The following is a 13264-nucleotide window of genomic DNA, read 5'->3' as shown; positions in this document are numbered from 1 at the left end:
GAATAAGTCTGTCTTCAACCCTCCTAACGCAGACACCAAGCATTTGGATGTCTTCAGAAATATGATTGTTAAGGACTTAGAACTACTCAAAATACGAAAGGTTAATGATCCCTCATATATTAAGAATGGTATAGAATCATTAATTGATAGGAAGGATCTGGTGATACGTCTAGCGGACAAAGGAGGGGTCTGGTTGTGTTAAGTAAGGTATATTACAAAAATGTAATGGAAAACTTACTTAGCGATGTCAATATATATAGTGTTGACCAAGAACCCCATGTTACAGTTCAAGGAAGAGCTACACTTCTTGATCGAGAGAGGGAAATACATAGGAGTTCTGAATAAGAAGGAAGCACTATGTTTAGACCCTTTGTTTTGTCGAACGCCTACAATTTACTTTTTGCCAAAAATTCACAGACAGTGTCAACCCACCTGGGAAACCTATAGTGAACAGTATTGACTCCGTTTTTTCTGGGCTGGGTCAATACATAGACACCTTTCTTCATCCTTTAAAAACAGCATAAAGATGGTGCATGGGTCAGTGTGATAGTAAAAGCAAGTAACACTTTATTCAGATAAACTTACATAAAATTATCTTGCAAGCTGCACACAGTGTGGATGTGGATCACCAATCAAGCAGTCAGCTGTCACAAGGGATGAGAAGACCACTGTGGGGATAAGCTCAGTCCTGCCATATTGAGGTGTATAACCACCAGCGTCTCCAGCTCTCACACCTGCTCTCACAGAGCTAGCAAGAGATCAAATCAGGACAGGGTGGGGTTTTTTTTCCTGAAGAAGGAGGTGGCGCCTTGGTAATGCGTTGCGGCCCACCCCCGTCCTGATTTGAATGGGCAGTGCTTTCAAAGCACCTGAAAAGTGATTTGAAAGCGCCACAGAACAGGAGTTTTTAACCCTTTTTTTGGGTTAAAAGTGCCCCGCTAGTGGCTGAAAGCGACCCAAAAGACCATGAAACTGATCAGGGTGGCCAAGGCCATACAGCGGTTTAACAGGACAGGTTCCACTCAGAACAGACCCAATCATAGTCAACCAAAGACATTGAATGCACGTGCTGAGTCTCATATCCAGGGGGTTATCTTTGGGAAATAGATGTATGAGTGCTGCCAGCATTGCTTCAGAGGTTGAAGGGACGGGGGATCAGCCTATCAGTGCTCAGACCATATGCCCGCACACTGAATCAGATTGGTCTGCATGGCTGTCGTCCCAGAAGGAAGCCTCTTCTAAGGATCATGCACAAGAAAGTCCACAAATAGTTTTATAAAGACAAGAAGACTAAGGGCATGGATTACTGGAACCATGTACTGTGGTCTGATGAGACTGGGATAAACTTTTTTTTTGGTTCAGATGGTGTCATGCGTGTGTGACGGCAACCAGGTGAGGAGTACGAAGACAAGTATGTCTTGCCTACAGTCAAGCATGGTGATGGGAGTGTCATGGTCTGGGGCTGCATGAGTGCTGCCGGAACTGAGGAGCTCCAGTTCATTGAGGGAACCATGAATGCCAACATGTACTGTGACATACTTAAGCAGAGCATCCCCTCCCCGGAGATTGGGCCGCAAGGCAGTATTCCAACATGATAACGACCCCAAACATACCTCAAAGACGACCACTGCCTTGCTATAAAAGCTGAAGCTAAAGGTGATAGACTGGCCAAGCATGTCTCCAGATGTAAACCATATTGAGCATCTGTGGGGCATCCTCACACAGAAGGTAGAGGAAGGCAAAGGTCTCTAACATCCACCAGCTCTATGATGTCGTCATGGAGGAGTGGAAGAGGATTCCAGTAGCAACCTATCTTTTTTATGAGATACTGTACATGCTATGAGTAAGGCTTTGGCAGAAACACGTTAGCATCTTACTGCTGTATCCTGCCATGTAGCTAATAAAGAAATGTTGTAATGGATGTTACAGAGTAGTCAGCTTCATTGTAGTATTGCTACAATTCAAAGGCATCTGGGCCAGAGCACCGGTTTCCAGTCTCCCAGGCAATTTGCGGTAGAGCATGGTCCCTTTGTTGTTTTGTACATCCTATAGAAGGCTAATTATTTTATTTACTTTTTGAATGTTGTTACCATTACAATTACCACTTATAGAAGTAGCTTTTCAAGATGAATAGGGGCTGTCTAGGTTGGGTCAGCAGTAGACCAGTTATTTTGTGAAATGCAAGGGAACTAATCCAGTCTGCTTTTAGAGTGGAAATTTTTCAGAATTCACAGTGTTATCAAATTTCTGAAGTTTGAACTGAAATGATCATATAAGAGTTTGAAAGCAGAAAATGAAGTCATGCCAGTTATTCATACCAATGTTAGCCATCAGGAAAGAGAAGACCAGGCAAGATTTATATTTAAATATTGGGCACCTGATCTGGAATGAATATGTGACATGAGTCCAGCTGGCCGATTAATGACTATCTTGGTTTGGGTGTACTAATTTATAATTGCTGTAGGCTTTTTGCAGTCCACTGTAAGTTCATGTTTGCAGTCAGGGAGGCTGTACACAATACGTTTATTGATACACAAATGGCACGGTTCTCTGAAGTTAGTGGCACTGGGCTTTCTCAGATATTCCTTGCTTAGCTAAGAGTCCTTCCAGCTGCCAAGCTCATTTAAGTTTAATTGAGGTGAAGGAAGTAATGCTGTGCAATGTTGGCACCGTGTGAGACTTCTACTGTATCCAGGCTTATTGGTTTGTTTTTGCTTCTCCTTTCCGAATAGGAAAAAGAGAAGAAGTACATGCTACCTTTGGACAACCTGAAGGTTCGTGATGTGGAAAAAAGCTTCATGTCCAGCAAACACATCTTTGCGCTGTTCAACACGGAGCAAAGGTAGGATGAAAAGAAGAACAAAAAAATGAAAATATGTATTTGTTATTAGATATCATCTTTATATCCATAGGATATAGTTAAAAGGAAAACTTTAGAATTAGCCCAATGATCCCTAATGACGCGTACACACGATCGGAATTCTGGCCAGAAAAAGACAGATGAGAGCTTTTCATCGGAAAATGCGACCGTGTGTATGACCCATCGGAATTTAGCTGTCCGAATTTCCGCCAGCCAAAAATTGATAGCATGTTCTCAATTTTCCAGACGGAAAAACTTTCTATCAGTAATTCCGATCGTGTGTATACAATTCCGAAACGCCAAAAATCACGCATGCTCAGATTTAACTACGAGACAGAAGCTATTGGTTACTGGCTATTGAACTTCCTTTTTCTAGTCACGTCGTACGTGTTTTACGTCACTGCGTTATAAACAATCGGAATTTGATGTGACCGTGTGTAGGCAAGACAGCTTGAGCCGAATTCCTTCGGAATTCCTTCGGGAAAACCATCAGAGCTTTTTCCGACGAGAATTCCGATCGTGTGTACACGGCATAAGTCTCCTTACAAAAATATTTTACTTTAATATTCCCCTTTTTTCCTGCTGTTTGTCACAGATTCTGCTGATATTAAAGCGGTATTAAAACTTAAAACCAAAACTTGGACTCATTCTCGATCTACACCTCCTCCCTGGGTCAGATGATAGCCTCCTATTGCTTTCAATATCAGTTCTACACTGACAACACCCAAATCCATCTCACTACCCCTCAGCTTACATCAGTCTCTTCAAGCATCACTAATTTACTAACTGACATATCAGTCTGGATGTCACACCACTTCCTCAAACTCAACTTGTCCAAAACCACACGCATAATATTTCCCCCCTCGTGCCCCCCCCATGTGCCCCTTCCCCTGTCTTCTCTGTCAAGATCAATGGCACAACCATTAACCCATCCCTGCATGTGAGGGTGCTAGGTGTAGTCCTGGACTCTGAACTCTCTTCTCAGATCCATATTTAACCACTTTCCAAAGCTTGCTGCCTCAACTTCCGCAACATCTCTAAAATACTCCCCTTCCTAACCAATGACACCACAAAACTCCTAATCCACTCCCTGGTTATCTCTCGACTACAGCAACTCCCTTGGCTTAACTTTAAATAGGCTATCCCCTATTCAGTGCATCATCAGACTCATCCACTTTACAAACCGCTCAGCGTCTGCTACTCCTCTCTGACAATCCCTCCATTGGCTGCCACTTACTTAACAAATGAAATTCAAAATACTAACAATAACTTAAAAAGCCATCCACAGCTCTGCCCCCAGCTTCATCACTAACCCAGTCTCAAAATACCAACTAAATTGTTCTATTCATTCCTGCTCTCTAGTTCCCTTGTCACCTTCTATCATGCTTGCTTCCAGGATTTCTCCAGAGCCTCTCCCATCCTTTAGAATTCCCTACCCCAATCTGCCTGACTGTTTCCAACTCAATCCATGAAAACTTTTCTTTTCAGAGAAGCCTATCCTGCCCACACCTAAGAACTGTACTTTCATTTTCTCCATCAGATCATCCCCCACAGTTATTACCTTCTGTATGACTTGACCCTCCCTTCTAGATTGTAAGCGCTAACGAGCAGAGCCATCTGATTCCTCCTGTACTGTGTGTGCTATATAAATCCTGTATGATAAAAATTGTGGCATATCGCAGTTTAACTACTTTAGCCCTGGAAGGTTTAACTCCCTTCATGACCAGGCCATTTTCTGCAATACAGCAATGTGTTACTTTAACTGACGACTGCATGGTCGTGCAGCGCTGTACCCAAATAAAATAGATGTTTTTTTCCCCACAAATAGACCTTTCCTTTGGTGGTATTTGATCACCTATGCGTTTTTTTTTTCTTGCGCTATAAACAAAAAAAGGGCAACAATTTTAAACAAAAAACAATATTTTTTACTTTCTGCTTTAATACATATCCAATAAAAAATGTAAAAAATCTAATTTGTAGCAGGACTGCAACATTGTGGCGGACAAATCGGACACCTAACTAACATTATTTTGGAGAATATGCTCTGTTACTGTACTAATGGCACTGGGAATGAATGGGTTAACACCAGGGGCGATCAAAGGGTTAAGTGTGTTCCTAGGGGGTGCTTACTGTGTGGGATTGCACTGACTGGAAGAACACAGAAAAGGAAAGCAGTCCAGAAGTGGTTAACAACAACAAAGGAAAAATCCCAGCTCAATTTACCAGCCACCCTGCAACAAACTGAATTGTCCCGTCTAACAGTTCACGTTAAAAAACAGGAGTTTTGTTTGCACACATCTGCAAATACAGGTGTGAGCTGCAGAGGCCACATCACGGCGCCCCAGTGTTATCTGCAGCCCTAACTCTATACATTTTGAGAGCCTCCATATTAGGGGGACATATATAATAATAAATAGATTGAGGGCAGGTATGCATGGAGGGAGCCCCGCCCTCCTTAAAGGCACAGGGGTGCACTGGACACCAAACAAATAGCACAATGGCATCTAAGGTGTCCAGTGCGCCCCCTCAGCAAAAAAAAACAACGGCACAAACAAACGGACACCTTTGCTGCCATTGTGCTATTTGCTGGGTGAAGAACTGTTTTCCTGTGAAGGTAGTTTCACCTGACAAGGTAGTTTAGATTAAGCTCAGTGTGCTGCATTGGTGCCTAGTTAAAGGTTCCTATTTGTTTCAATAAAGACTAGGTGGTCTTTAGACTTTGCACCTTTGCATGATGGGGACAGCGAGTCTTCTTCTATGTAGTAACTCATCTGTATGTAAATTAATGAAACCAGTATGGGAGCATGCCATATGCAGGGACAGCTATGTCACTGAGTCAGATAGGAGGAACTAAGGTTGTAGATCATGGCAATTCACATTTATGTATGCTTGCAATACTTATGTTATGGAAGCTTTGCAATATGTGCCTGGGGACCATAACTGTTATTTTAAAAGGACTTTATATGGTAACTCCACTTTTGTGGGGAAAAATAGCACACAAAAAAATAATAGTATAGCATATACAATTGCTACGCAAGCCATATTGGTATTGAATGCTATTAAAAAATACCTTTCCTTTTCAATCCGCAGTGCTATAATTTTCTATAAAATGCAATTCAACGCCCCCCAGAAATTAAATTTTCTTCTTGCATGATTGGCTCATTGATTTTCCCAGAAGTCTGCATTAACATACAAGTCAGATTTTGGGCGTACCCTGCAACAAAAAAGTCAGTGGCTTGCTGAAGAGGCAGGAAAGAAGAGGAGTGGAGAAGATGTTGTCATTAACATGGCCCATGCTCATGACAACATCACATACTACGAACACTGGTAACGATCTGAATATTGCCCTAGCGAGTTTGATTTACATAGTGCTGACTATGGGGGTTATTTACTAAAGGAAAATCCACTTTGCACTGAAAGTGCACTTGGAAGTAAAGTCACTGTAGATCCGAGGGGGACATGCAAAGGAAAATGAAAAACAGCATTTTAGCTTGCACATGATTGGATGATAAAATCTGCAGAGCTTCCCCTCATCTCAGATCGACCCCTTAAATTTAGAGCAACTGCGCTTCCAAGCACTTGCAGTGCAAAGTGAATTTGCCTTTTGTAAATAACCCCCTATGTTTTTATATGTGTAAGTAGCATTGTTTTTTTAATAAATATTGGATACCATTGATTTTAAACTATGTGGTGCATTCTCATTTTTCCATATACAGTCCCCTGATTTGCTGCTGATATACAGTATCTCACAAAAGTGAGTACACCACTCACATTTTTGTAAATATTTTATTATATCTTTTCATGTGACAACACTGAAGAAAAAACGCTTTGCTACAATGCAAATTAGTGAGTGTATATCTTGTATAACAGTGTCAATTTGCTGTCCCCTCAAAATAACTCAACACACAGCCATTAATGTCTAAACTGCTGGCAGCAAAAGCGAGGACACCCCTAAGTGAAAATGTCCAAATTGGGCCCAATTAGCCATTTTCCCTTCCTTGTGTCATGTGACTTGTTAGTGTTACAAGGTCTCAGGTGTGAATGGGGAGCAGGTGCATTAAATTTGGTTTTATCGCTCTCACTCTTTCATACTGGTCACTGGAAGTTCAACATGGCACCTCATGGCAAAGAACTCTCTGAGGATCTGAAAAAAGTATTGTTTCTCTACATAAAGATGGCCTGGGTTATTAGAAGATTGTCAAGACCCTAAAACTGAGCTCCAGCATGGTGGCCAAGACCATACAGTGGTTTAACAGGACAAGTTCCACTCAGAACAGGCCTTGCCATGGTTGACCAAAGAAGCCGAGTGTACGTACTCAGCGACATATCCAAAGGTTGTCTTTGGGAAATAGACATATAAGTGCTTCCAGCATTGCTGCAGAGGTTGGGGTGGGGGTCAGGCTGTCAGTGCTTAGACCATACGCTGCACACTGCATCAAATTGGTCTGCATGGCTGTCGTCCCAGAAGGAAGCCTCTAGAACCATGTGCTGTGGTCTGATCAGACCAAGATAAACTTTTTGGTTCAAATGGTGTCAAGTGTTTGTGGCAGCAACCAGGTGAGGAGTACAAAGACAAGTGTGTCTTGCCTACAATGAAGCATGCTGGTGGGAATTTTTTTGTTTTGTTGAGCCCTGATATGTGCTGCACACCTTTGTATATCATGGTGGTGAGAGTGTCATGATCTGGGGCTGCATGAGTGCTGCCGACACTGGGGAGCTACAGTTTATTGAGGGAACCATGAATGCCAACATGTACTGTGACATACTAAAGCAGAGCATGATCCCCTCCCTTCGGAGACTGGGCCGCAGTGAAGTATTCCAACATGCTAATCACCCCAAACACACTTCCAAGATGACCACTGCCTTGCTAAATGGTAATGAACTGGCTAAGCATGTCTCCAGACCTAAATCCTATTGAGCATCTGTGGGGCATCCTCAAATGGAAGGTGGAGGGGCCCAAGGTCTCTAACATCCACCAGCTTGGTAATGTCTTCATGGAGGAGGGACAGAGGACTCAAGTGGCAGCCTGTGAAGCTCTGGTGATCTCCATGCCCATGAGGGCTAAGACAGTGCTGGAAAATAATTGTGGCCACACAAAATATTGACACTTTTGTGTACTCACTTTTGTTGCCAGCGGTTTAGACATTAATGGATGTGTGTTGAGTTATTTTGAGGGGACAGCAAATTTACACTGTTATACAAGTTGTACACTCACTACTTTACATTGTAGCAAAGTGTCATTTCTTCAGTGTTGTCACATGAAAAGATATGATAAAATATTTACAACAATGTGAGGGATGTACTCACTTGTGCGGCTCACTGTATACTTTGTATCATTATATATGATTTTTTACTTTTGAATGCTCTATTCATGTTATCTATTTTTTCAATAAACAGTGTTATTTTTCTATATCTCGCTATTGTTTATTATGCCTTTAACCACCTAATAACCGCCCTATAGCCGAATGACGGCTTTAGGGCGGTTTCTTAACTGTGGGAGGCCGTCATATGACGCCCTCCCAGAATTCCGCTCTCGCGCGCCCCCTGGGGCGCGCACTCGAGAGCATCCGTGACCACCAGCATCACGGATCACGGTAAACGGCCGCTCGTCGCGGCCGTTTACCATGTGATCGCTCCGTCAAATGACGGAGTGATCACTTGTAAACAAACCGACGTCATGTTATGACGCCGGTTCCTCCCTCCCCCTCTCTGTACCGATCGGAACAGCGGAGGGGGAGGAGATCGGTGTCAGCAGCGATGTGGGCTGCATCTGCAGTGCCCACATCGCTGCTCACCGAAAATTAACCCCTCAATTCCCTGCAAATACTCTGCAATACCCTGCCATTACTCTGCAATACCCTGCCATTACTCTGCATTACCCTGCAATACCCTGCAATACCCTGCATTACCCTGCATTACCCTGCATTACCCTGCATTACTCTGCATTACCCTGCATTACACTGCAATACTCTGCATTCCTCTGCATTACCCTGCAATACTCTGCAATACTCTGCAATAGTCTGCATTACACTGCAATAATCTGCAATACCCTGCCATTACTCTGCCATTACTCTGCCATTACTCTGCATTACTCTGCATTACTCTGCATTACCCTGCATTACTCTGCAATACCCTGCAATACCCTGCAACACTCTGCAATGCTCTGCAACACTCTGCAATGCTCTGCAACACCCACCAATACCCTGCAACACTCTGCAATGCTCTGCAACACCCGCCAATACCGTGCAACACTCTGCAATGCTCTGCAACACCCTGCAATGCTCTGCAACGCTCTGCAACACCCGCCAATACCCTGCAACACTCTGCAATGCTCTGCAACACTCTGCAATGCTCTGCAACACCCACCAATACCCTGCAACACTCCTCTGCAATGCTCTGCAACACCCGCCAATACCGTGCAACACTCTGCAATGCTCTGCAACACCCTCCAATATCCTGCAATGCTCTGCAACGCAATACTCTGCAACGCCATACTCTGAGATACCCAGCCATACTCTGATATACCCAGCCATACCCAGCCATAGTCGGTGATACCCTGCAATACCCAGCCATAGACACCCCCCCCCCCCTCCCGCCGCCCTCCGGTGCTTCTACCGACTCGCCAATACTATCAAATCCAGAATCTTTTTTTTTTTTTTTTTTCAGGCTTCCCAGCTTAGAGGTGAGATGCGGGGTCTTATTGACCCCATATCTTACTGTAAAGAGGACCTGTCATGTCATATTTCTATTACAAGGGATGTTTACATTCCTTGTAATAGGAATAAAAGTGATCAAAAAATTTATTTTTGGGGAAAAAAAATGTCAAACTAAAATAAATAAAGTAAAATGAACAATAAATTTTTTTTTTTTTTTAAAGCGCCCCTGTCCCCATGTGCTCGCATGCAGAAGCGAACGCATACGTAAGTCCCGCCCACATATGAAAACGGTGTTCAAACCACACATGTGAGGTATCGCTGCGTACGTTGGAGCGAGAGCAATAATTCTAGCCCTAGACCTCCTCTGTAACTCAAAACATATAACCAGTAAAAAAAAAATTTAATCGTCGCCTATGGGGATTTTTAAGTAGCGACGTTTGGCGCCATTCCACGAGCCTGTGCAATTTTGAAGAGTGACATGTTAGGTATCGATTTACTCGGTGTAACTTCATCTTTCACATTATGCAAAAATTGGGCTAACTTTACTGTGTTTTTTTTTTTTTTTTAAGCACAAAACATTTTTTTTTCCAAAAAAAAGCATTCGAAAAATTGCTGCGCAAATACCGTGCGAGATAAAAAGTTGCAACGACCACCATTGTATTCTCCAGGGTGTTTTCTAAAAAAACATATATAATGTTTTGGGATTGGATGTAATTTTCTAGCAAATAAATGATGATTTTTACATGTAGGAGAGAAATGTCAGAATTGTCCTGGGTGCTCCAGAACGCCTGATGGCGCTCCCTGCATGTTGGGCCTCTGTATGTGGCCACACTGTGTAAAAGTCTCACACATGTGGTATCGCAGTACACGGGAGTAATAGCAGAATGTGTTTTGGGGTGTAATTTGTGGGATTTTGCTGTGTGAGAAATAAACTGATAATATGACAATTTTGTGAAAAAAAAAAAAAAAGTAAAAAAAATCTTGATTTTGCAAAGAATTGTGGGAAAAAATGACAACTTCAAAAAACTCATCATGCCTCTTACTAAATACCTTGGAATGTCTTCTTTCCAAAAAGGGGTCATTTGGGGGGTATTTGTACTTTTCTGGCATGTTAGGGTCTCAAGAATTGAAATAGGCCGTCAGTACTTCAGGTGTGATCAATTTTCAGATATTGGCACCATAGCTTGTGGACTCTATAACTTTCACAAAGACCAAATAATATCCACCAATTTGTACTTATTTTTACCAAAGATATGTAGTGGTATAAATTTTGGCCAAAATTTATGAAGAAAAAATTACTAATCTGCTAAATTTTATAACAGAAATGAAGAAAAATTAATTTTTTTACAGAATTTTCTGTATTTTTTCTTTTATAGCACAAAAAATAAAAAACCCAGCAGTGATTAAATACCACCAAAAGAAAGCTCCATTTGTGTGAAAAAAAGGACAAAAAATTCATATAGGTCCAGTGTTGCATGACTGAGTAATTGTCATTCAAAATGCGAGAGCACCGAAAGCTGAAAATTGGTCTGGTTATTAAGGGTGTTTAAGTGCCCAGTGGTCAAGTGGTTAAAGTCTGACCCAGGGATACTTAGTAAGTATCCCTTTTCTTTTTGTTCCCCTCCAATTTACAGATCTGGCTATGTGAGTGCTCTCTTTCTTACTTTATACTGAGTGTCTGAGTGTCCATCGACCCTTGTGTTTTTGTGAGTCTGTTTGCTGCTGTATGCTGTGCTATTGCCCAACCCTGAGTATATTGCTTGTGTACATTCCATGGTTTATGCATACAAGTTTTGTATCCTGTACAGTAGGAATAATTGTAGCGATACCTATCATACGTAGGAGCGCTTGGGTATCCCCTTGGTGGAGTAACCTTTGTTGATAAGCAGGTAAGAACCAAAGTCAGGAATGAGCTGGGTCAGTAATAAACGAAAGTCAAAAGCAGAATCTGATATCAGGTCAGGAGTAAACCGGGTCAGCAACCAAGGAAACACACTGGAGGTACACAGGACACAGGGAAAGCTGAAGACCAGTCAGCATAAAGCACAGGCAGAAGCATCCTTAAACAGCCTGTCTGGTGGCAACATACATCACGCACACACGTTTGGGTGCACACATCCGTGCTTGCATGCGCATTAGTGTTCCTGCCATTCTGTGAACATTCATGCGTGAATGCACATTATTAGCCAAACGTCATCTGATATGCACATTTCTTTTAGCTAAATGTCTTCTTACTTGCAGATTTCTATTAGCCAAATGGCTGGTTGGTATTCTCTGACAACTTGCCATATTTATAGATCAGTTTATAGATCAGTTATGCTCATAAAAAGGATTTTTTTCATATTTATAGATCAGTTTATAGATCAGTTATGCTCATAAAAAGGATTTTTTCCATGCATGGTCAGAACACCACATTTCAACTAGGAAGACTATGCTCTTGAAATACTTTAGGTGAAAAGACATTGGTAGAACACCACAGTGTGAAAGAAATTGCTCAGAGTAATATGCTTCCCATGAAGCCCTGGCACACCTGCATTGAAAGTTTAGCAAACTGCTTATAAAGTATCAAGACTGGAAGGCAAAAACTGAAAGTCTCGTCATTAGCCTGTGTCAGAAATGGTATGCATTGGTATGTGTTTTGCCAAGCTTTGGTGCAGTCAGTAGCAAAAGTAAAATTGTAATGTATAATTTACAAATCCATAGACTAATGATTATATAATTAAGTCAGATTTGTAGATGTGCTAAAAGAAACATCAAATTAAAAAAATGCATGAAAATGAAGTTAGCGTGTGTACTTTTCCAGGGTGAGGTAATGCTTTCATTCAGGAAGACATAAATGCCTAGCTAAGTTAGACTTACAGAGTTGCTATAATTTCAGGCATTACCACTGTCCACCCACTTCATATGCAATATCTCACAAACGTGAGTACACCCCTCACATTTTGTAAATATTTTATTCTATCTTTTCATGTGACAACACTGAAGAAATTACACTTTGCTACAATGTAAAGTAGTGAGTGTACAGCTTGTATAACAGTGCAAATTTGCTGTTCCCTCAAAATAACTCAACACACAGCCATTCATTTCTAAACCGCTGGCAACAAAAGTGAGTACACCCCTAAGTGAAAATGTCCAAATTGGGCCCAATTAGTCATTTTCCCTCCCCGGTGTCATGTGACTCGTTAGTGTCACAAGGTCTCATGTGTGAATGGTGAGCAGGTGTGTTAAATTTGGTGTTATCGCTCTCACTCGCTCATACTACTCACTGGAAGACTGGACCGCAGGGCAGTATTCCAACATGATAACGACCCCAAACACACCTCCAAGACAACCACTGCCTTGATAAAGAAGCTGAGGGTAAAGGTGATGGACTGGCCAAGCATGTCTCCAGACCTAAACCCTTATGAGCATCTGTGAGGCATCCTCAAATTGAAGTTCTCTAACGTCCAACAGCTCCGTGATGTCTTCATGGAGGAGTGGAAGAGGACTCCAGTGGCAACCTGTGAAGCTCTGGTGAACTCCGTGCCCAAGAGGGTTAAGGCAGTGCTGGAATGGTGGCCACAAAAAATGTGCCACTTTGGACCAAATTTGGAAATTTTCACTTAGGGGTGTACTCACTTTTGTTGCCAGCTATTTAGACGCTAATGGCTGTGTGTTGAGTTATTTTGAGAGTAAAGCAAATTTACACTGTTATAGAAGCTGTACACTCAATACTTTACATTATAGCAAAGTGTAATTTCTTCAGTGT

At 42.1% G+C, this 13264-nt stretch overlaps 1 protein-coding gene across 1 annotated transcript in view; it reads left to right on the top strand.

The window, feature by feature from the left end:
* Nucleotides 1-13264, top strand: part of DNM3 (dynamin 3) — a 514556-nt gene that overhangs the window by 222994 nt on the left and 278298 nt on the right. Inside the window, exon 17 of the mRNA XM_077453003.1 lies at nucleotides 2733-2842. Within this exon, the coding sequence (XP_077309129.1) occupies nucleotides 2733-2842 (110 nt within the window). The remainder of the gene's footprint in view (nucleotides 1-2732; nucleotides 2843-13264) is intronic.

Source organism: Lithobates pipiens, unplaced genomic scaffold (assembly GCF_037356315.1).
Source record: "Lithobates pipiens isolate NorthernLeopardFrog02 unplaced genomic scaffold, aLitPip1_a1.2 Scaffold_23, whole genome shotgun sequence".
Lineage (NCBI taxonomy): Eukaryota > Metazoa > Chordata > Amphibia > Anura > Ranidae > Lithobates > Lithobates pipiens.
Note: the sequence above shows the minus strand (reverse complement) of the source record. Positions and strands in the feature narration are given on the sequence as shown.